This window comes from Mustela nivalis (genome assembly GCF_964662115.1).
Source record: "Mustela nivalis genome assembly, chromosome: 1".
In the NCBI taxonomy this organism is placed as follows: domain Eukaryota; kingdom Metazoa; phylum Chordata; class Mammalia; order Carnivora; family Mustelidae; genus Mustela; species Mustela nivalis.
The window spans coordinates 71,239,545-71,263,916 of record NC_139020.1 but is presented as its reverse complement, the minus strand read 5'-3'; the positions used below and the strand labels follow the sequence as shown (position 1 = coordinate 71,263,916).

General features: G+C 32.8%; 1 protein-coding gene across 2 annotated transcripts in view; it reads left to right on the top strand.

Annotated features, from left to right (window-relative positions):
• Window positions 1-20,045, top strand: part of PLOD2 (procollagen-lysine,2-oxoglutarate 5-dioxygenase 2) — a 95,303-nt gene extending 75,258 nt beyond the window's left edge. The window contains exons 10-20 of one of the 2 annotated variants that reach the window (XM_082713222.1): window positions 34-155; window positions 3,312-3,416; window positions 7,185-7,310; window positions 9,976-10,117; window positions 11,288-11,350; window positions 12,367-12,480; window positions 15,690-15,755; window positions 16,797-16,901; window positions 18,061-18,207; window positions 18,317-18,442; window positions 18,620-20,045. In XM_082713222.1, the coding sequence (XP_082569348.1) occupies window positions 34-155; window positions 3,312-3,416; window positions 7,185-7,310; window positions 9,976-10,117; window positions 11,288-11,350; window positions 12,367-12,480; window positions 15,690-15,755; window positions 16,797-16,901; window positions 18,061-18,207; window positions 18,317-18,442; window positions 18,620-18,775 (1,272 nt within the window). In that variant the 3' untranslated portion in view covers window positions 18,776-20,045. The remainder of the gene's footprint in view (window positions 1-33; window positions 156-3,311; window positions 3,417-7,184; window positions 7,311-9,975; window positions 10,118-11,287; window positions 11,351-12,366; window positions 12,481-15,689; window positions 15,756-16,796; window positions 16,902-18,060; window positions 18,208-18,316; window positions 18,443-18,619) is intronic. The other variant, XM_082713223.1, reaches the window with a different exon arrangement.
• Window positions 20,046-24,372: the final 4,327 nt, after the last annotated feature.

The window sequence follows — 24,372 nt, the reverse complement described above, 5'->3', positions numbered from 1 at the left end:
ACACTAATTTTCCATTTCTAAAATATATTACAGGAAGTTTATCATGAAAAGGACATCAAAGTATTTTTTGATAAAGCTAAACATGAAATCAATACTATAAAAATAGTAGGACCAGAAGAAAATCTAAGTCAAGCTGAAGCCAGGAACATGGGAATGTATGTTTTAATCAATTTAAATTAAGTAATTGCTACTAAAGAAATATGAAGAAAAACAACTTTTCTTCAAAATTAGTATCCTGAACTTGAGTATGTCAACTCTGTGTGTGTGTTGTGTGTATGTGTTCACGTGTATGTACTTGAGTATGCTCATGAGCCACGCCTCTACTGCTACACTGTATCTACATTTGTGTGTATTTACTTGGTAATGGAAATTACATACATAATACATATAGATATACATATATAGAGAGAGACAGACAGATATGGCTAAGAGTCAACATATTTAATCAAACTATTAATTGAACTGCAGATCAAGATTTTAAAACATACTCCAACAGTGGTGCCTGGCTGGCTCAGTCAGAAGAACATATGACTCTTGATCTCTGGGTCAGGAGTTTGAGCCTCACGTTGGGAGCAGAGATTACTTAAAATAAGATATTAAAAAAAATCCTTAGACAAATCAATAGTATGGTTGTGGTAGCAGTGATTTAAATGTTTACTATCTGAAGATTATGTGTGGTGAAAATGTGTGTTTCAGATTATGGGGTGTGAAGGGTATTCCTATTTTCTAGCCACCTACTAATCTAGATAAAACTATAACCCTCCAAAGAAAGTTTTAGGTTCTTTGTTTAGCCAGATTACTAGTAAAATTCTGGTTATAATAAAACAATCATTTTTCAGTGAATGTTAATTGAATATGCCAGCAGTGAGTTAAGAGCTGCTGAGAAAAAGGTGAATAAGTCATGTGACTTCTCTTCAGATGTTCTCATGTGTTGTGGAAGCTCACGGTACAGAGTGATGGGTAGTGCCTTGTGTGAGAATAAAGATATAGGCAGGAAAACGGGCCTCAGAAAGACAAAACTAATGGTTCCATAATTTATTCATTGGAGAATGAAAAAATGGATCCACATTTGGAACTTATTTTCTCTAAGTTTTTTTAATATACTTTGTTGTGTCTGGCTTCTTTGGCTCAGTACAGTGTATTTTGATTCACTCATGTCAATACAGTTATCAGCAATTCATTCTTTTCATCACTAAGACTGTCATATGAATATACCACAAATGATTTTATACTTACTGATTGATAGAATTAGATCATGTCCAGTTTGGAGCCACTTGATTAAGATTGCTAATGAAGACTCCTTATTAGAAGTGTATGTCTATGTGTATGTGTGTACATATTTTGCTTCAGTATATTTTAGGAAAATACCCCAGAGTAGACTAACTAGGGCGTAGGGTTAGAGTCAATATATGTTTAGCTTTATAAGAAACTGCTAAATAGTCCTCCAAACCATTCTACCATTGTATACTGCTGACAGCAAGGTAGTCTAGACCATTGGCAGTTTCACATTTGTCAACAGTTAATGTTGTCCATCTTTTTCATTTTAGCTACTTTATTGGGTAACAAAAATATCTTACTGTGATTCTAATTTAATTCCCTGACAGTGAATTCCCTATTTGTACATTAATTGGCTATTTGTATATATACATTTGTGGAGTATCTGTTGAAGTCTTTTGTGCATTTTTGTTTACATTGGTTTGTCTTTTTTGTTGTTTATTTGTAGGAGTTCATTATATAATCTGTATACAAGGGGTGTGTGTGATATTTTATGAATATTTGCTCCATTCTGTGGCTTGATTTTTTACTTTTTAACCATGTCTTTTGAGGAGAAGAAATTTGAATTTCAATAAAATTCCATTTCTCTCTCTTTTTTTTAATTTTATGCTTTGTGCTTTTTGAGTTTATTTTCTATTTAAGAAATATTTTTAATTCCAATGTCATGAAAACATCCTTTGGAACTTTATAAGCTTTATTGTTCTAGCATTTACGTTTAAGATGTTTCAATCTACAATTCATCCTGAATATATTTTTGTGTTTGGAGTGAAGTAGGAATCAAATTTTATTCTTTGCAAAAGGAATTTCAGTAGTTTCAACACTCCTTTTTATTTTAAGGCTTTCTTTTCCTATTTTATTGACCTGGCTTTGGTAAAAAATAAATTTACTGAATATTTACGAGTGTTGTGAACTCTCTACTGTCTTCTGTTGATCTTAGATCGATGCCACACTTTATTACCAGGGATTTATATTAATCTTGAAATCAAGTAGTCTAATTCCTTCAGTTTTTATTCCAAAATAATTTTGGCTATTTTCTTTTTATTTTTTTTATGTATTTAATTGAGGTATAATTTACATATATTAGCTTTAGATGTACAACATAATAATTCAATATTTGTATACATTTTGAAAAATGATCACCAAAATAAGTTTAGTTGCCATCTATCATCATACATAATTACAAAACTTTAAAAAAATTTGTGTAGAAACAAATGTGGAATAGGGATACATACTGACAATGGTGGAAAGTGGTAACTGGGATCAGCAGTGAGGGAGTGGAGCTCAAAAGGTGAGAGCCCCGAATGTAGAAACCATTAATACTTGGAAGCGTCCTGCGTACCAAAAGTAGTTCTTTCCTCCTTGTTCCTGATGATAATGCTACAGACTCTCCCAAGAAAAACATATATCATAATCCCTGACCCCTAATAAGAAGCAGGGGAGTAAATTTCTTAGAAAGAATTCCATGCAAATCAAGTTTAAAAAGTATTTATAATACACATTTGTATCTCCAAGATATTTGTATATCTAAATATCTAGGAATCAGTTATCAACAATAATACATTTGTATCTCCAAGATTCACATTTGTATCTCCAAGTTTCACTCAAAACTGAGTTGTTGAATAAATGAGATTTTGCACTGTGTGTATGTGTATGTGTGCAAAAAAAGATTTGATTTGTGAAAAAAAGTTGTTGATAAATATATTGAGATAAACTCTGTTTCCCTTTTAGAGAGGTCTAAGTACTAACTTCTAAATTGCAATTCTGACTGGGTCTTTTATGCCTTAAACTTTTTAGTAGCTTGAAAATGTATTATACTTGACCTAAAATTTTTAATGTTGATCTCCATATGAATATCTATGTTGATAAAGTGACCATTTTGAAATCTAAGACAATATTTATCCCTTTGGAGACTGTCTTACTATTTTGATTAGAAGAATATGGTAGAGAAACTTTATTTTATATATAAGCTTTATGTTGCCATTTTTCAACTAGCAACTATTTGTTTTATCTGATTCTTATTTCTTTTTCAATGTTAGGGATTTTTGCCGTCAGGATGAAAATTGTGATTATTATTTTAGTATGGATGCAGATGTTGTTTTGACAAATCCAAGGACCTTAAAAATTTTGATTGAACAAAACAGGTACTGCATAAGATTCATTGTCAATTTATTTTTAAAATGATAATCATTTTCTGTGTCTATGTGGACACATTATGCTTACATACCTGTGTTTGGTGAATTAAGGGAAATCACATGAAGTTATTTTCTGTGCATTATAAACTTAAAATTCTGATTAGTTTTCTTTTAAAGAAGTTAAATAGAAAACAACCTAATGAAAATTAGAAGTATTTAATATTAGTTACAACTATAAATGCAATGTTTATCGATTATATTTGACCTATTTTTCTGTTAAAAGTAATGTGAAATCATGATATGTCTGTAAATTTGGAATTTTTAAATTATCTGTACGTATTTTTGAAGTAGAATTTCATAAAACTTATGACCTAAAAAGTTACTGCAAACAAAGATCTAAGTTCTTAGATTTGAAAGAAATTTCAGAAATCTGTGATTTTTTTTAGTACTGAACTAGTAATTACTACTCGGCAGTGACTATTTTTATTTAATGAAATTGAAGTGTGAAAAATCATCTATATCAGCTTATCATCATATTAATCATTATTTATTATATTACACCTATTGCTCCTAGTAGTCATTAATCCTCCTACTAATAGCCCACCTTTAATGAGCGCTTACTAAATGCCAGGTATTGTTTTTAAGTATGTTTACATATATTAATGCAATTATTTCTCTTAGCAAATAGTACGGTTAGCAGTGAAATGTTAGAATTACTGGTTTTATTTTGCTGAGTAAAATATATGAGAAATCTGTTATACTGTACTAATCTCCTCTATATGTCATGATTTGCCCGTTTGAGAATTCAGTTATTACTTCAAAATCTAAGACCGCTTAGTATTAATCTGTATATACAGCCCCACTGTATATCTATAAATTGCAAGCAATTTTTCAAAACATATAAATAATGCTTTGATCATTAAGTAAGGAAGAACAGCCTATCTTAGAGATATGAGATTGAATTGCAATTTGTGACTCTTAAAACTCCTTAAAAATTCCTTAATACTTTCTTGAATTTGCACTGTTAATTGCCTCTTAATTTGATTTAAATTCAATATTATGGAATGTACAATTCTTATTTTTTATATTTAGATATTTTATTTATTTATTTGTCAGAGAGAGAGCGCACAAGCAGGGGGAGCAACAGGCAGAGCAGGCAGTGGAAGAAGCAGACTCCCTGCCGAGCAAGGAGCCCCATGTGGTACTCGATCCTAGGACCCTGGGATCATGACCTGAACCGAAGGCAGTCACTTAGCTGACTGAGCCACCCAGGCATCCGTGGAATGTACATTTTTTTAGATAATATTTATATGTTTTTATTATATGACACTTTTGCAGGTACTTATTCTTACAGTGAACTATTTAATGAATTCATATTATGTATTTAACATATATATATATATATATCCCTTTAATGTTAATCTAATGTTTTAAACCTTGTAAAAAATAAAATTCCCTCATAAGTAACTCAACTGCCCTCTGGAGCCATTGCCCTTGAAAGGCCAATAAAACTTAGGATATTTTTCCAATTCCATAAATTTCTGTTACTGATCAAATGTTTAGGTTCATATGATACTTATGGTTCTTGCTTCTGTATCCAAGCATATAGTTTTCGTAAAGAATTTGCATACAACAAAAATTTGTAAGATTTAGCAGACTTGACTGAAGTTTAGAGGAACAAGGGATGGATATGTTCCAAGACCTCCAGTGGATGCCTGAAACCACAGATAATTCCAAACTCTATATACACTGTTTTTTTCCTATACTTACAGACCTGCAATAAAGTTTAATTTATAAGTTGTTCACATAAGAGATTAACAGCAATAATAAAAATAGAACAGTTATAACAAGATACTGTAATAAAAGTTATGTGGATGCAATCTTTCTCAAAATATCCTTTTGTTCTGTACTCATGCTTCTTTTGACGATGTGAGATGATAAAATGCCAGTGTGAGGAGATGAAGGGAGGTGAATGACACAGGCAGTATGACTTAGTGTTAAGCTACTGTTGATCTGATGATTCTTCAGAAGAAGTCATCCGCTTCTGGACCATGGTTGGCCCTGGGTCATAGAAACCATGGAAAGTGATGGATGGGGGCTTTACTGTATTTCAGCTCTCAAAACGTTGAGGGGTGCCTGGGTGGTGGCTCAGTTGTTAAGCGTCTGCCTTTGGCTCAGGTGGTGATCCCCGGGTCCTGGGATGGAGCAGGCTCCCTGCTCTGTGGGAAGCCTGCTTCTCCTTCTCCTACTCCCCCTACTTCTGTTCTTTCTCTTGCTGTGTATCTCTCTGTTAAATAAATAAATAGAATATTTTGAACAAAACAAAACATTGAGGCACACTTAAGATGGATTTTGAGTTCCATTTCTTTGCCCAACCTTCTTTGAAAGGTAGCTGGGATTATAAATTACAAGATTTGTTTTTCTAGTATATATTCGAGCTTATCAGATATCACTATTGAATTATTCCTTAAAGTAACATAATATGTAAATTCTAATTTATATTATCATTTCTAATATTATAGATATTCTAAACAAAAAAACATTTAAATGTTTCTGGTTAACATTTCCTTTTAATAGGAACCAGGAAAAATAACGAAAATCACTATTTTGAATGATAAGTATTTACAGACTATGTTTCACTTTTCTGTAGGTAAGGGAAAAAGCACCCGTGGTGCTCACAGGACTGGGGTATAGGTTGTTTTTTTTTTTTTAAGATTTTATTTATTTGACAGAGAGAGATCACAAGTAGGCAGAGAGGCAAGAAGAGAGAGAGGAAGGGAAGCAGGCTCCCTGCTGAGCAGAGAGCCCGATACGGGGCTCAATCCCAGGACCCTGAGATCATGACCCAAGCTAAAGGCAGAGGCTTTAACCCACTGAGCCACCCAGGCGCCCCTGGAGTATAGGTTTTTTTGTGGCAAATACATGGTTCATAAACTTCCTCATGGAAGAGTTGGGTGAGCTTTTCTTAAAAATTGACACCACTATAATTCACTTCGTTTTTAAAGTAATTCTAGAAGAATCTCAGAATTACCTCATTTGGAAAGTGTTGACACATTATAAATCAGATTTTCCTAAGAAAAAAATCTGGCATATTTTGAATTTGTAACATGTGCTTGTCTCAAAGGAACTGGTAGGTAGTCAGACAGGGTGCTATGGCAATTACCCTCTGTTTTGTTTTTTAAGTAGTTGAAGGGCCAGAAGAATGTCCAGTATTGCCAGGACTAGCACAACCCATTTTAAAAGTTTTAAAAAAACAAAGGAAACATACTTTAAAGTAATTCAGGACTTAACTTTAGGAAAACTGGCCTATTTACCAATATCTCAGTTCATCGTTATTCATTTTTTTATTCAACAAATATTTATTGGTACATCAATGCACCAGGGATTGTTATGTCTTCTCAATGACAATGAAAATATTTTATTTCATTTTGTATAATTTCTGAAATGCTTAAAATAATTAAATAATTAAGGTAATTTGACTTAGTTGGATATAAGTAAGTACTTTTAAAAGTCATTTTTATACTTTCATTAGCATTTTCAATTACTTTGCCTTTCTTCTTACTCCTAAGAAACATCATTGAAAATCAGCAGTGTGCTTATTTAAGAAAAAGTGGGAACTCCTGTTTCTCTTTTATTTTACTTTTTTAAAAACTCATTACATAGGTATTAAATAAACTTTAGTGTTGCATGTATCGTGCTAAGCCCAAAACAAAATTCTGTGGTAATTTAAGAATACATAATTACTTGGATTTGTTTTTCCTTTCACACTGTCTTTAGAAAGATCATTGCTCCTCTCGTAACTCGTCATGGAAAGCTGTGGTCCAACTTCTGGGGAGCCTTGAGTCCTGATGGATACTATGCCCGATCTGAAGATTATGTGGATATTGTTCAAGGAAATAGAGTGTAAGTTACTTGGTCAGTCTTTTAATGTAAAGTGCCATAATCTCTAAATGTGGTCTTGTTCACATTACCTGAGTTTTTTTTCCTCTTTTCTTCATGATTAGTGAAAATCTGAAAACCTGGAGACCACTTGAGATCCTGAAATACTAGTGTAAAATAATATTACAAAAATCTGTCATTGAAGTTCTAAATCTTTCCAGGAACAAACTTAACTGTTGTGGAAAATACTAAGATACTGCATGGTAGGTGGGAGTAGCCATGAGACGGTGTCAGAAGACTAATATTATTTAGTTAAAAGTTTAGAAAAGGAATTTCATTTAGCTTATCTATTGGCAGGATGAAGCCAGGATGAGAGTTGTTTTGATGGCTTTTAAAATTTACAAGTGAACAGCCCCTCCACCCTCCCCTTGCTCAGTCTTTAAGCCTCTGCCTTGGCTCTGTTCATGATCCCAGAAGCCTGGGATCAAGCCCAGTATGGGTGGAAGCGGGGTGGGTACCTGAAGCCTGCTTCTCCCTCTTCCACACCCCCTGCTTATATTCCTTCTCTTGCAGTCTCTTTCCCTTCACATAAAGACATAAAATTTTAAGAAATTAAAAAAAAAATTACAAGTGAACAAACAAAATCAATACCAAAAGCAATGATTTACCTTCTAACATTTCCTACTGCAAGAGTTTTCTATGTAACATAGCTAATATTCGCTTTAAAGATCAATTTCTTCACCAATATCTGATTTCCATTTCTAGAGTTTGAAAAGAATATACTTGCTACCAAGTGTATATGTGATTGATATTTATTTCAGAGACAGCAGTTGATATGTTTTAGACTAAAAAATAATCAGAATTGAAATAATTTTTTTTTTTGCTAAGGTAGTAATAAAGTGGAATGTTGTCCTTTTTCTTCATATAGATGATGAACCAGAGTGACAGATGTTAAAGGCTTTGCCTAATTTCTCAGATATATCAGCCCAATTAAAAAAGGAAAACATTCTTTCATGACTAAAGATATGTGCCTCTAAATTTAGAGTAAAAACCCCACATATTTTTTGATGAATATTTGAGTATTAAAAAGATGTTTTAGTTGTGAAAATAGTAATAGTAGATTTGAATAATATGATAAAAGCTTTTTTTAGCTGCAATTAAGAACATGATAGCTGAGAAAACACTGTTCAGATCATACTCTGTTGTTTCAAAATATTTGATTGTCTCTGGGATGATTTGTGTAGACAAAATGCCCTATATTGTATGTGGGTATAACCAAAATAAGTAAGGGTTTACAGAAGTAGAATATAGAATTAATGTTTCCTTTAAGTTGCTTTAGGCACTGGTGATATTTTGTACAGTCTCCTGTCACTGTTGTTTAAAGTATAAGGAAAAGAATATGGGAGAAGTTTTTGATGTAGTTAATACAAAAATGCACTTCATGTCCAAAAGCTACATGAAGGAATGACATCTTATGACATGTATGCACACGAGTATGCGTGTCTCCGTGTGTTTCTTCAAAACTGAGATACTGCATACTCTGCCAGTGACAAATTTCTGAGTTCAGATGATACATTGTGTATCTTTTATGGCTATTTCCCTTGAGATTTATCTAGCAAAACAAAAGGAAATCATATTCCTTTTAATATCTAACTACATTACCTTGGTCAAAATCTTTCCTTTCTGTTCTCTAAAAGCAACAGGCCTATATGCCTTTGGTGAAACCTACTCACTATTCTTAGGAAATGAGTCATGTTTAGAGTAAAAAGACAAATGTCGGGAAGAATGAAGGACAAAATAAAGTATCTCCACCCCTCACGTACTTCTAGCTCTATTTTTTCGTATCTTCTCTTTCTCAAGAAATTTGAGATAGTTTAGTGAATTTCAAAGAATATATTTTAGGAGAAGTTTAGGCTCTACTCAGTGGTGGTAAGGGTCTAACAACTGGATCTTGAGGTTGAGGGTTGCCCTGATTTGTAGTGTTTGCCCATTTTTGTGGCGTAAATGGCTTCTGCCATAGCTGATTTCAAGCTTCCAAGATGAAGTCATTGAGCATAGCTAAGTGCTCTGGGGAGTCAGTGTGAGCTAGTTCTAGCACACCACAGGTTGTATGTGATTATTTTTGCTGTCAAACTGCTTGATCCTAGGGGCGCCTGGGTGGCTCAGTGGGTTAAAGCCTCTGCCTTCGCCTCAGGTCATGATCCCAGGGTCCTGGGATCGAGCCCCGCATCGGGCTGTCTGCTCCGCGGAGAGCCTGCTTCCTCCTCTCTCTCTGCCTGCCTCTCTGCCTACTTGTGATCTCTGTCTGTCAAATAAATAAATAAAATCTTAAAAAAAACAACAACAACAAAAAACTGCTTGATCCTAAATGGAAGCTCTTTCTGTATAACAGAATATTATACTCTTATAAATGAAGTGAAAGAGTATAGCCAAAATGCTAAACAGATAACCCTAAATGAAGTTTATGTAGGGAGATAGTGATTTATTATGTGGTATATAGTAAATCATGTCATCTATGTGTGTATATGTTATATATCATTACATGTGTTTGCATTTGCATGTAATTTGATTCAATGCTTTATATATACAAAATTTAAAACATACAAGGCATTTGTTTTGAGAACATAAAAATAAAATTTTAAATATTTTTTATTTGTGGTATTTTGGAATGTCTTGTCTTTACTTTCAGAGGGATATGGAATGTCCCATACATGGCTAATGTGTACTTAATTAAGGGAAAAACACTTCGATCAGAGATGAATGAAAGGAACTATTTTGTTCGTGATAAATTGGATCCTGATATGGCTCTGTGCCGAAATGCTAGAGAAATGGTAGGGTATACAATGATGGCTTGCATGAATGTTCCTATAAAATGGCTTGCTTTACCAGTTGATGTGTCATTGTGTTTTGATGCCCCTTTTCTTTCTAATTTGTAAGTACTTGCCAATTTTTTTGGTTCCATATTGAAAAATTGGGAGCAGTTATGGAGATAATTTGTGAACATTTACCTGTAGAAATAGCTTGGAAAATATTGGGTTCTGTGCTTAGGCTAATTCATAAGCAACAGAAAGATTTCAGTCGTAAACATGGATTTGTTACAACTCAGTTGGCATTTTTAACCAGCTGAGCCACCCAGGTGCCTATTAAATAAGTTTGCATTTTTAGGAATTCATTTTCAATTCCATTTGAAATTTTATAGTGAAAAACTGACCTAGGGTGAAATAATCATTTACACATTTAAGAAGAACAGACTTTTGTTCTGAAATCAATGTCAATTTCTTTATTATTATAAACTGCACACTCCTCAAGGCATTTCTTTACCACTAAACTGAGAGAGGGATTGGGATATGTAGTATATTTCATCTCTGTGAAAAGTAATGATACATTGCTGTTCTACAAATGTACTTTCATTTTAAAACTTCAGTGTTTATGGAAAATAATCTGTTTTTCAAAATGTGTAAATGTTTTAAAACATGTTTCTATAATTTTTTATTTTAGAAGTGGTTGGGTTATTTTACTCAAATTTATATAAGCAGATGTGATTTGGGGAAAAATCAGGAAAGTTGGCAAATATTTCTTTCCAGTTTAATAAGGCATGTATTGTTCGAGTATATTTGTTTTTCCCACAAACCTATGTGCATTGTTATATCGAGTATCTTCAGTACTTGTGATTGTAATTTGTGCTCATGTTCTGCTAATTTGACTCAACAGCGCATCCTGGAATGGCCTCTCTTACACATTTTTTCCTTTGTCTTAATTTTGTGTCTAATGACAATTCTACTAAGGAATGAGCTTGGATTTATATTTGACCAAAAAAAGGGGGTGGGGCTGGAATTGTTTCTTTGTGTGCTCTATAAGCTTTGCTTGTTATGCATGTTGTCTCTGAAGGACGTTTCAGAATGCCAGCTTTTGATCAAGGGCTGCTAATGTTATTTATCTAAGATTACCTGAGAGAGTGTGGGTGTGCAGGTCAACTTACCCAATGCTTCTCTTCATTTTAGACTTTACAAAGGGAAAAAGACTCCCCTACTCCGGAAACATTCCAAATGCTCAGCCCCCCAAAGGTGTTATTTTTATTTATTTTTATTTGTTTTTGTTTATTTAATTAATACTAGATATGGTATATTGCCTACCAGTAAAGTTTCTTTAAGAGTCTTCTTTCCATTTAGCCCAGTAAAATGTTGGTATTCATTGGTTATTAATTTGTATATGTGTGTGTCTGTTTTGTGTTGGGGTATCATAATTGTGATATTCAACTCTTAGTTCTTTGGGCCGATTCATATTTTGTGGTTGATAAATGAGAAAGTTAAACCCAAATCCCTTTTACTAGTTTTTCTAGGTTTTTTTTTTGTTGTTGTTGTTGTGTTTAAGGGGGAGAAAACATAGGAGTAAGTATAAAGTACATCTTGACTATAATGAGATTGTGGTACTCTTCATTATTTTTATATTTTATTAATAACTAACCCCTTTATCATTAAAACAGGTACAAAAAGAAACAAACTTACCATAGTGGTGTTTGCCACATTTATTTGGTCTGGGGCAAGGGAATGAGACTGGTTTTCTTTAGCTGCCTTTAATGAATAAGTAATTTCTATGTTCAGTTTTTAAATGTAAGGACAACAAAAAGAATGACATAGTGTGATGAAATAATACTGACATTTGAATTCTTGTTTAAAAATATGACATTTTCTTTGAAAGGGAAAGAAGCCAAAAGAGGTACAATTCATTGCACTTTGGTGTCTCAAAAATATTTCTGCTTTCAAACAGGATTTTTTTCCCCTGATGTCTACATCTAGGATCAATGAGAAAGGGACAAAAACAGTCGTTCTTCCTCTTCTTTTTTTCAGTTGAGTGTCAGTGCTATCAATTAGCTTTATGTGGTGTCTGAATCCATAATTAATAAAAATGTTATTTCTTTTATTTTAAATCATGCATGTTTTATATGAAAAATAAAAATGCATGTTCAGGAATGAGAGATGAAAGTTGAAATTAATATCTCATTTATATTTTTCCTATGATTAAGTTTATTTCCTTGTATTTTCCTGTAAGATTGTTAATACTGTTATTCTTTGGCACATAGGGTGTATTTATGTACATTTCTAATAGACATGAATTTGGAAGACTTTTATCAACTGCTAATTACAATACTTCCCATTATAACAATGACCTCTGGCAGATTTTTGAAAATCCTGTGGTAAGTATTTCACACTCAACTTCATTCATTTCTTCTTTTCCTATAACTCTAAATGGATATAAGTCAGTTGGGTTAATAATATGAAAATGTGGTAAGAGGCTTCAAAAAGGTTTAAAGTTTAAAAAGCAGCTTAAGAAATATAATTAATTGTGCCGGGGCGCCTGGGTGGCTCAGTGGGTTAAGCCGCTGCCTTCGGCTCAGGTCATGATCTCAGGGTCCTGGGATCGAGTCCCGCATCAGGCTCTCTGCTCAGCAGGGAGCCTGCTTCCTCCTCTCTCTCTCTCTGTCTGTCTCTCTGCCTACTTGTGATCTCTCTCTGTCAAATAAATAAATAAAATCTTAAAAAAAAAAAAAGAATACATTTATAAAAAAATATATAATTAATTGTGCCTTTTAAAAATAAAATAATTTGAAATATTATTATTTATATTATTCTTTAAAAGAGGCAATTATATTTCTTGACCAAGAATTTTAAATTTTTTAAAAATTTTTCTTTTTTTTCTTATTTATAAAAAGAAGTTTATAAAAACTTTTTGTAATAATTTATTCTTTGGTCTTTCCCAAGAATTTTTTTAAAATATTTTATTTGTTGATTTGATAGAGAGAGATCACAAGTAGACAGAGAGGCAGGCAGAGAGAGAGAGGGAGAAGCAGGCTCCCCACTCAAAAGAGAGCCTGATGTTGGGCTCCATTTTAGGACCCTGAGATCATGACCTGAGACGAAGGCAGATGCTTAACCCACTGAGCCACCCAGGCACCCCCTAAGAATTTTTTTTTTTTGCCAAGAATTTTTTAAATTAAGATGCATATTAGGTGTGGGTAAAAGAATTATCAGTTTCTATGGTTTTTCTCAATACTTCTGTTTTATATATTCAAAAGCATTATAAAAATTTTAATTGTAATTTTGGAAAAACTGTTTACAAGTAGCTCACATATGACAATATTATGTTTTGATTTTCAAGAAGAGAATTCAAGAAGTTAGTATGGGAACATACATTTTATTTTATCATTTTATTTATTTTTTAATAACAAGTTTGTGAATGTATGCCAAAGCAATCAGAGAAGGGGATTCAGCATATATCAAAAGTCTGAGGTTGAAGAAATTATTACCTTCTAACTCTAAAATTATTTCGTATCTTAAAGATTTGAATCATACAAGAATTCACTACCTTTTTTTTGTTTGTTTTATGGGAGCCTATTTTTGTCAATTTGGAACATTGATTCAAGTGAAAATACTCTTTTTAGTAATCATCTCTGTAAGGCTACTGTTCATGGTTTTCCCCTTTTCCATAGTAAAAATTTTAAATTGCAAAGACTCTAGCCACCTGGTCAGAATTGTCTTTTATTTTGTAGGAGTAGTTGACATCCAGGTATAGGAATTTTAGTGGTCTCTGAAGACTCTCTTCAATAGAAAAAGAATGTCTTTTGACATTTTTGTATTTTAGAAGTATTTTCATTTCATCTTAGCTATATATCTTAATCTTTCACAGGAGTATAATTTTAAAAAAAGGCTTTTTAAAGTGGTGAGGATGGAATTACATATTTTACTTTGGCACTGAGTCTCTTGGTTATTTTGAGGAATAGAATATTTTCTTGGGTAGTATTAGTTCCTGAAAAAATGTCCCAAATTATATCCTGAATTGTAGACATTTGTGTCAGAATTCATATCTTTGGAGAATATGAAGGGAAAACATCAGAAGTAAGTAGGAACTGCTTTTCTTTCCATGGCTTTGTTTTGTTTTGGTAAATTAGCCTGATGGTTAATGCCTCCTGAGGGATGTCCTATAGCAAACTATTTGACTATTGTCCTATTATCAGGATTTCTAAGCAATGAGTAAAGTCACAGTTTGTTTAATGATACTTGAAAGCTAGCCTAAAATGAGAAGTAAATGCCTTACTGTAAGATCTTAGGGATTTTTTTCCTTCTCCAAAAAATCAATAATGATGCATAGGAAAAAAATACTTAAAGATTCTGAAATGTTATGAATGACTGTTTTTTTCTAATTTCCCACCATATTTTGGAATCAGAAAATAACCACTATTAAAGGGATTAATGACATAATGCAATAATTTGATTCTTATAATTACATACTATGTATAAATGAAATGTAAGAATTAGAAGATAGCTTTGGTTCTTTCATATCAAAAATATCTGAGCTACATATAGGCAAAGATGTACAAAACTAAGAATGGTGTATAAATTATCAGGGCCTCTCTGAAATCTGACCTCAGAGACATTTTCTGCAACATATTTTGTTTGGAATTATTTTGAGTCTATACCTCAGTTCTTCCCTCCTGGCTCCCTTTGTCTTACTTGGTAAAGAGAAAATTGAAAGTTTGTTAAACATGTCTAAATATATTTAAGAAGAGATCTTTTTGGATACTAAATCACTCTATATTTTCATATATACCCTCTAAATATTTGGTTTTTAAATAAAACACTTGACCAAGGAAAAGGATTCCTTAGCTGATGTTGACAAAAATTGAGATATCTTAGTATGTGGTTCAGGTGTCATTATCAAAGAGAAGAGTCAGGTTCCTAAGTTAGCATGAAGAGAAGCTATTTCTCAATGTATGGTTCTATACCTTAATTTCAGTAATTAAAAGAAATGAAAATGTTAGTAATGCATGATCATTCTTTGATACATATTAAAAACTGAAGTGAAGAGAAAATTTTGAAACAATTTTAAAAATCAAAATTATTTTAGAGTGATTCACTACTAAAGTACATATAAGACTTTATTAATTTGCTGATTTTACTAATATTTGTTGATAGGATTTTTTTATCATTAACATTTGTTTTTGTTATCATTAATATTTGTTATCATTAACATTTGTTATCATTAACATTTGTTATCATTTGTTATCATTAAGGATTTTGTTATCATTAACTTTTAAGCACATATTTACCTATCCCTGTGTATATGCATAAAATACAGTATATAAATCTAATTGCTATAAGATTACTCAGGTTTTAAAATCTTGAGGTATAACTTCATAAATAAAAATTTGATTTTCATAGAATGATGTGAGCATATGCAGACTCAGACTATGTTTAAAAAACATAAACTGATTTCTGAAAATTCCTTTTTGTCTAGTACACACAGCCATTTATATATTGAGCAATTTCTAAAATGCATGATCTTTGGATTTTCTATTACTTATAAAAAGGTATTTGCTTTAATCTGTGCAATTAATTTTTTTTATAGGACTGGAAGGAAAAGTATATAAACCGTGATTATTCAAAGATTTTCACCGAAAATATTGTTGAACAGGTTTGTATTAATAATTACTATGCTGTGTAAGGCACTTTTGCCTTGTTTTCAGAAGGGAACAATATTAATGCAGTATGGCTTTAGCGGAGGATGTTGTGAAAGTACAGAAACCATCTCTTAGGTAAAAATCATGTGGCTTAATTACCAATGTTATAGCCTTACGGGTCATGTAGTTGTAAAAATGTAGAACATGGAATTGAACAATAATTTTAAGATCCTGCCTTTTTTGGGGGCATGCTTCCAAACGCTGTATCTTTCTCAAACCACAGAAAATAAGGAACCCTTGCAAATCTCTAGTGTAGGCCTCATTCATTAAATTTATCTTTGAAAGAAATTGAACTTCAGGAGTCTTTTTTCAAAGTATTTTTTTAAAAAAGTGAACTCTAAATGTTCCAAACAGTTGCTAAAAGCTTATTTCAGAGAATGTAAGGCATCTTTGATTCTGAGATGCTGTTATTTTGTGTACTGTGAGAAAGAATAAGAATACTGCCAATTAAACTAGGACACAACATTGTCTAGTCATTTAGAAATTTTTTATTTTTTACATATTGGAAGATCTCATTTAGGCTTATTAAGGCATAGATGTTATCACATGTCGTAGAGCCTTGTATACAAAATAACTTTGATTTCAATGGCAAATTGTAGTATAAATTATTTAGAAAACATTTCAAAGGGCAAGTCAACTCAAGTGCAACACCAGGTACATGGGTGTGCGTACGTGCACACACACAGATGTACGCGTACACACAAGGTAAGGCAGACTGTAGCATTACAGCTGTATCAGTGGCTGCCTGGTCAAATGTGAGACTAAGATCTGTCTTGATTTTACAGATGTAAAATGCAAAAAAAAGAAAAAGTTTTAGCATTAAAGAAAAGCTACTATTATTTGTAACAGTAATGTCAGTAATATTGGCCAAACCTCTTAAAAAGGCATCTAAGTGAGATGAATATTGAATATTCCGTCCTGTTACTTTTGAAATGCCACTATTACTTAAGAGATAAAAACTATTATTCTCTTCCTGATGATGCCTTGTTTTATAGCCTTGTCCAGATGTCTTTTGGTTTCCCATCTTTTCTGAAAAAGCCTGTGACGAATTGGTGGAAGAAATGGAGCATTATGGCCAGTGGTCTGGGGGGAAACATCATGTAAGTGGTAATTTCACACAAAGAACTATAATGTGTATGTGGGGATAGACGTGGGGTAAATGTTTTTAGACAATTTAGAGGGGATATATCTGTCTTGTTGTGTATCTCTGACTCTTAGACCTAAATGTAAGGCTGACAAGGCTGGCAAGAGAACTCTGATAGCATTTAATTTGTCTGGCCTCAGGTTGTCCTTTATGTATATAATTACACTGGATGGTTTCTAAAGGTCAGTGTTTCTAGGCTGGAATGGTAAGGTAATTTATGTCTATTGTGTGGTATTGGTCTTCTCCAGGGCTACTTCCTATTCTCTCCATTTTCACAGTGAGCTATAGTGGAAGTACCGAGACAAAGTTTATCTGGTTGACTGCCAAAGCTTTTTGTGGGTGTGTAAACATTGGTAGAAAAAATCTGTTTGAATGCCATTGGTGTAATTCAGTTTTGCATTTATATTCAGTGTCAAAGGCTTGGCAGGAAGTATTGCTGTTTTTGTTTCAGTGTGTTTCTTTTCCTCAGAGTATCCACAGATGCCTGTTCCTTAACAATACCAAGGAATTCTAGGGGAATACTCTGGAATATTACTGCCTCTGCTCAACTTCATACTCTAGCTAGTCAAATGACCAGAGAGACAGAAGTTCAAAGTATGAGGAAGAACTTGGAGTCAGCAGGTTGTAGGATAATAGAAAGCAATCATGGAAGGACTTTGGGTATCCTAAAATTGAAGTGGGGAACATAGCAGGGAAAGCTTGTTTTCAGTGGTAGGGGATTCAAAGGCAGACAAGCAGGATCTTTGTCGGTCAAGTAGCTAAGACTACCTGAAGGCTTACTGTAAAAAACCAATTTTTTAGGAGGCATGAGAGGGCTTTGGAAATATGTTTTATTTACTTTATAGTCAGACTGCCCATATATATTAAGTAAAAAAGGAGTCTACGGACTCTGCCCAACTTTGCTTCATCATTGATACATTTGCAACACCATGTTATATAACATGTTATATATATTATTTTGATAGTTTTGCTATTAAAGCAGATGGTACACCATAACTGAACAACTGTTATTTTTATTGTCTATTATGATCTCATGGTTGAAAAAAAATCCAAGTTAATATAAATGTGAATTGCATGTGGACCACACTTTATGACATCATTAATGCTGTTTCTAGGATAGCCGTATATCTGGTGGTTATGAAAATGTCCCAACCGATGATATCCACATGAAGCAAATTGATCTGGAGAATGTATGGCTTCATTTTATCCGGGAGTTTATTGCACCTGTTACACTGAAGGTCTTTGCAGGTTATTATACGAAGGTAGTTATCTTCCCATTCCCCCCATCTACCTCCTACTCGTTTTTACACAAATGTGCTATTTTCTATTTTTATTGATAAACAAATCCATTGGTTTACTTTGCCTTTTTAGGGGTTTGCACTATTGAATTTTGTAGTAAAATACTCCCCTGAAAGACAGCGCTCTCTTCGCCCTCATCATGACGCTTCTACATTTACCATCAACATTGCACTCAATAACGTGGGAGAAGATTTTCAGGTAATTATGGCTTTGATTTTTTACATTTTGAAATGTAAAAAATTTCACGAGAAGGCCTTTGCCTTATTATTATTATTATTTTTTTAGATTCTGGTTAGATGGCATAATTTGAATTTTCCTAAAGATTAAACATTAAACATAATAGGCTGATACATTTATTTGTTCCATCTCTTTTAGGGAGGCGGATGCAAATTTCTAAGGTACAATTGCTCTATTGAATCACCCAGAAAAGGCTGGAGTTTCATGCATCCAGGGAGACTCACACATTTGCATGAAGGACTTCCTGTTAAAAATGGAACAAGATACATTGCAGTGTCATTTATAGACCCCTAAGTTATTTGCTTTTCATTGAATTGAATTTTCTTTTGGAATGGACGGACATGTCTTTGAAGTTGTGCTTGAGAAGATGAGAGGAATATTTAAATAACTTCAACAGAACAACTTCACTTTGGGCCAAACGTTTGAAAAACTTTTTTGTAAAAAATTGTTTGTTATTTCTTAATGTCTGCTCTGAGCCTTAAAACACAGATTGAAGAAGAAAAGAAAGAAAAAGCAAAAACAAATATTTATTTCTATGCCTTACTGTCTCTGAGAATAACGACAGTTATCTGGATTTGTGTTTCAGTTGATAAAATACTCAGCTATAAATGTACAAGGGACAAGAGACATAGTATTTTATTATTAAAAAAGCATGGGAAGGATTTTATTTATTAACATATGAACAAAATGAATATAAGAAAATTGGCAATTTTTGAAACATTGGGAAACTGGAGTTATAACTGAATTTGTATGCAACTAATTGTGTAAGTACTTTTTTGATGACCTATACAGATATCTTTTACAGTAGTTACTGAAGGAATACAAAGAGCAGTAAATATTACGCAACGTTTTTCTTCAAGAAACTTGGTACAGAATACAACTGAGGTTTAGAGCCGGTTGAAAACATTATTTAGATTGTTAGATTTTTGTTGTTGTTGTTACGTTTGTATTAAAAAATCGAACCCTATATTCCTTCAGATTAATTTTCCAAGGTGGATTATATTGAGTAGGTATTAGATTTAGGGAAGTTTTCAAGCCTTTCCGTTTTGCAAAGGATATCAAATATGAACTTAAGATCGCCAAGTGTCCTTAAGTCAAAACAGGCTTTTGATTTTAATTCTAGAAAATAATGAGGAAAAAGAAAATTTCTCGAGATTACTAGTACATTTTATAGTTTTTTAAAAACTTTGTTAAGTACTTGAATTTTAGATCAGGAAAATAAAGTTGGTGAGCCTTTCTTCTTCTCCTTGCCCCTTGTCTCCCTCATTATTCTTTTTTTAGAGTAGGTTATTTGCCTTTTTGTCTTTCCAGCATAGTCTCCTTTCATCCTTCCTACTCTTTTTGTTACCTTTTCTTAATCCCATTTTTAAAAAATTCCCCAGCACAAAAAATTTGTGACTTGATTTTTCACCATTTCTCTGAGTAAGATTTAAATATACTTATTGTAGCTACTGTTTTAATTTAAAGGTTAAACTTGAAAAAAAGTTCTAAGTCATGGTGCCAAAATTCATTTTTCTAACACTATGTGTTAGAAAATTATGAAAAATAAAATAATTTAAAATAAGTTTCTGTTGGTCTCTTTATTACTGGTGATTTATCTTTAGAAGAGAATGTATGATTGGGAGTATCCTAAAAGAATATCTAGATGTAATAGGCTATGATTTTTTCATTTTGATTGGTATATTTACTAATATTATAACAATATTATAACTCCACTTATTGAATTATGAATTGAATTGTAATATCTTCAGTCTCATAATTACTAGGGATTGATCTAATTTATTTTACAAGTGAAGAAATCGAGACAAAACATTCATTCAATACATATTTATTCAGTGATGTATTTATGTGTTTGTTTATTTATTGACTCTTCAGATCATGTTTATTAGGAGGATAATTTTTTTATTATGTTTAGTTAGTCAGCATATAGTACATATTAGTTTTTGATGTAGTGTTCACCGATTCATTAGCTGTGTGTAACACCCAGTGCTCATCACAACGCGTCCCCTCCTTAATACCCATCATCCAGTCACTCCATCCCTCCACTTCCCTCGCTTCTATAACCCTCAGTTTGTTTCGCAGAGTCCAGAGTCTCTCATGGCTTGTCTCCCTCTCTGATTTCTTCCCGTTCAGTTTTTCGTCCGTTCCCCTGTGGTCCTCCACGCTATTCCTTATGTTCCACATATGAATGAAACCGTATGATAATTGTCTTTCTCTCCTTATTTCATTTAGCATCCATCCATGTCAATGCAAATGGTGGGTATTCAATCTTTCTGAGAGCTGAGTAATATTCCATTGTGTTTTATGTCTTCAGTGGTGTTTTTCAAGTCCCTACTATGGGCCATGCAATGTTCCAAGCACTGAGGAGATAGTGATGATCAAGATTATGATTATTGAATGATGGACTTAGGAAATAAGGAAGTTGGGTTCTATCTCTTTTCTCTTCTTTGGTGGCACTTAATACTCAAAGTAAATTCCTATAGCCCATCAACTTTGTTGAAGAGACATGTTATTATTTCTGAATTACATTACTATACTTCAAGGATGGTATTCTAAATATGTAACAACTGATATATCATGGATGTCAGCCTATCAGAGCAGACTCTGGTTATAAAAAAACAGTGCAAGCCAGCATAATGCCCCTTGTATACCTAAGAAGAAAGACATCTGCTAGATCCTCGTTCTTTTTAGTCGTGGTTCACATCTGTGGGAACCTATAGTAACTATTTTAATCTCAAGCTTTGTTTTCAGAAATTGGATCAAGGCAGTCAATAGCATTTTCTATCTTCCTTCTTGTCCCAGTCTTCCTGAAATGATATGAAATTTTAAAAAGAACAATTCATGATTAGTGAGGGAAAGTGTGAAAAATTTCCATAAGTAGACCAGCAAATTGGAAAGATGGAAAATAGGTAGGATTGGATATATGGAGAACTCCGCTCTGGCAACCACCTATCTGTTCTGTTTCTGTTAGTTCATTTTTTTTTTTTAGACTGTGCATGTAAGTGATAGGTAGTCTCTGCCTTTGTCTGTCTGACTTATTTCACTTAGTATAATGCCCCCAAGACTTGTCCATACTGTCACAAATGGTAATATTTCCTCCCTTTTTAAGATTGAATAATATTCCCTTGCATATACCACATGTTTTTTAATCTATTCATCCACCTGTGAACACTTGTTGTTTCCATGTCTTGACCATTATAAATCATGCTGCTACAGTGAACATGAGATTGCTTTTTGAGATAATGATTTTCTTTTAGATACACTCCCAGAAATGAAATTGCTAGATCATATCCTTGCTATTTTTAGTGTTTTGTGGAACTGAAATCTTGCTGTGGATATATATTTGTGTATTAATTGTTAAATATAAAGAAAAACAGTAGAAAGAAAAGGGGGAAATTCCTATAACATTTAATTTGAATAATTGGAAGTATATTGATGTCAATAGTAACTATTTGTGTTTATGGATTCCTGTGTGTGTGTATATATATATGTATTCCCAGAGAGCTTTAAATGCTTATATTGATGGCTTTTTTCCTAATTCTGAGTATGCATAGGAATTAATGTGAATATTTTTCCTTAATACAGATACTTTAGCAGTAGTCTAGTATATTGATTTTCTTGATCCTGCTAATTTTTGAAAAACACTAATAATTTACTTGTGTTGGTAACTTACCGAAGAGATCAAATACCCCTCTATAGCATTAAAATAAGGAAAACTATTACCATATGAATTGAGTCCATTCTGTCCATCCTAATGGCAGAATTTCTTTATATATTCCTTCACTCCCATTTTCTTGTCTGTCATCTGCACTTATTAATTTCTCTGCTTGCTAAGCCATACAGTCCATCTTATATGACATTTTAGGGGCCTGTCATTTATTTCGAATATGGAGTAGTCTATTCAACAGATCTCTTCAAGTTGCAGGAAAAGCCAGATATAATTTTTAGTCACAGCTGAAAGTCTCAGCAAATAGCCCTCTTTGACTAGATGTTGACTATTTTGGAAAATTAAAGTCTTTAAGACTTCATGAAAGCAGTCTTTGTCAAACAGCACTTTTTTTCCTGTGGTCTTTCAGAATAGCAAGGTACAAACTTAAGAATAACTCTTTCTTAAGTAAAAGCCCTTGGGGTATAAACTATTTAAAGATAGCAATGAATTTTGGATGAAATTTGAAGAAAAATGCAAATAAGCAGTGAAAAGAGTAGTAAACTACATGTAGACATGCTTTAACAAGCAAAGTATGATATAGCTTAATTATTCTAATAAAAGGAACTAGAAAAATTGGAAAGATGAATATACATCTTTCTAGGGATCTGAGGACTTTCTACTTCTAAATTTGTCTTGACAGCTTTTTTTAAAAGATTAAATTATATTTTTGTATCATTGTTAATATATTAAAATAGGTTAGAATATACTCACGTGGGAGGCTTCTGGGGACTCGGTCAATTAAGCTGTTCCCTTCTGCTCCAGGACCTTGTCTGGCCCCTTGCTCAGTGGGGACTTTGCTTCTCCCTCTTCCTCGCTGCTGACCCTGCTTGTGGCCTTTCACTTGTGCTCGCTTGCTCTCTCTCTCAAATAAATAAAGACAATCTTAAAAAAAAAAAAAAGAAAGAAAGAAAACACTTCATGTGAAAATAGTTTCTTCGTTGATTTTTGAGGTGGTGGTGCTTGCTTCTTTACTAAAGTAACATTATTTTGGCATGCTGTTGTGTCTCAATTGAAAAATGGTTAACTGAGAAATCTGAATATAATCTTTTGAAAATTGGAAAGGAATATTGGCCTATTTAACAATACAAAACACACAACTTAAAAGAAGTTTTAACAGATGATATGGAGAGATCATGATGCCATAAATAACATAAAGAAAATACAGTCTCTTTCAAATCATCCTTACCCCAAAGTAACTATGGGTTGGCCCTTGAACAATGCAGAGGTTATGGGCACCCAGACCACCCTCCTACCATCACTCCCTGCACAGTCAAAAATACGTGTGTAACTTTTGACTCCTCTCAAATTTATTAATAGCCTCCTGTTGGTTGGAAGCCTTACTGATAATATAAAGCCTAACACATGCTTTTTGTTACAGTATTATATACTGTATTCTTATAGTAGGTAAGCTAGAGAAAAAAATGTTATTAAGAGAATCGTAAGGAAAAGAAAATACATTTACAGTACGGTATGCAAAAAAACCTCACCAAGTGTATGCGTGCAGTTCAAACCTGTGTTGTTCAAGGGTCAACTATATTAGATTACAAAAAAAGAACTAAGGGATAGAAAAGGAGAAAAAAATTTCATGTAGATTTGTGATGAGGAATGAACTTCTCTATGCTTATATAATAATTTTAAAACTCTTTTTAAAAGACATTTTTCCTAACACTGATTTAAGTTCAATAACTTAAGAATGCAGTGTGAAGGGGTAGCAAGAATCCTTAAAGAAATCACATCATTATATATAATTTTGCACCTATGAAGGAGAATTTAGCGTTTGAAAAAAGCTCAGTAACTCCAAGAGAGAAATGGACAAATTACAGTGTGATTTTCCTTTGCTGAGCATTAGAGATTGGATAATTGATTAATTGAAAATATATGCATATTTGAAGCATGAGATTAGCTTATTAAACTCTGCTTTATTAAATTATTTTTATCTGTCTTTATGTATTTTATAAATCTTGCCAAATTGTGACATCACAGCCCCATCTTGTGGTCAATGTAGATAACTAGTCGAGTTATTTGGAATTGATACAAAAATTTTGCAGGAACCTTAATTTTTTTTATACTTTCAAAATTTTTCTTAAAGGCTAATATGAATAAAAATGATAACATTGGATGATTTGGGGGAGCTCTTATTTATTTTGGTAATATAATACAATATTTTAAAGAGAATTAGATA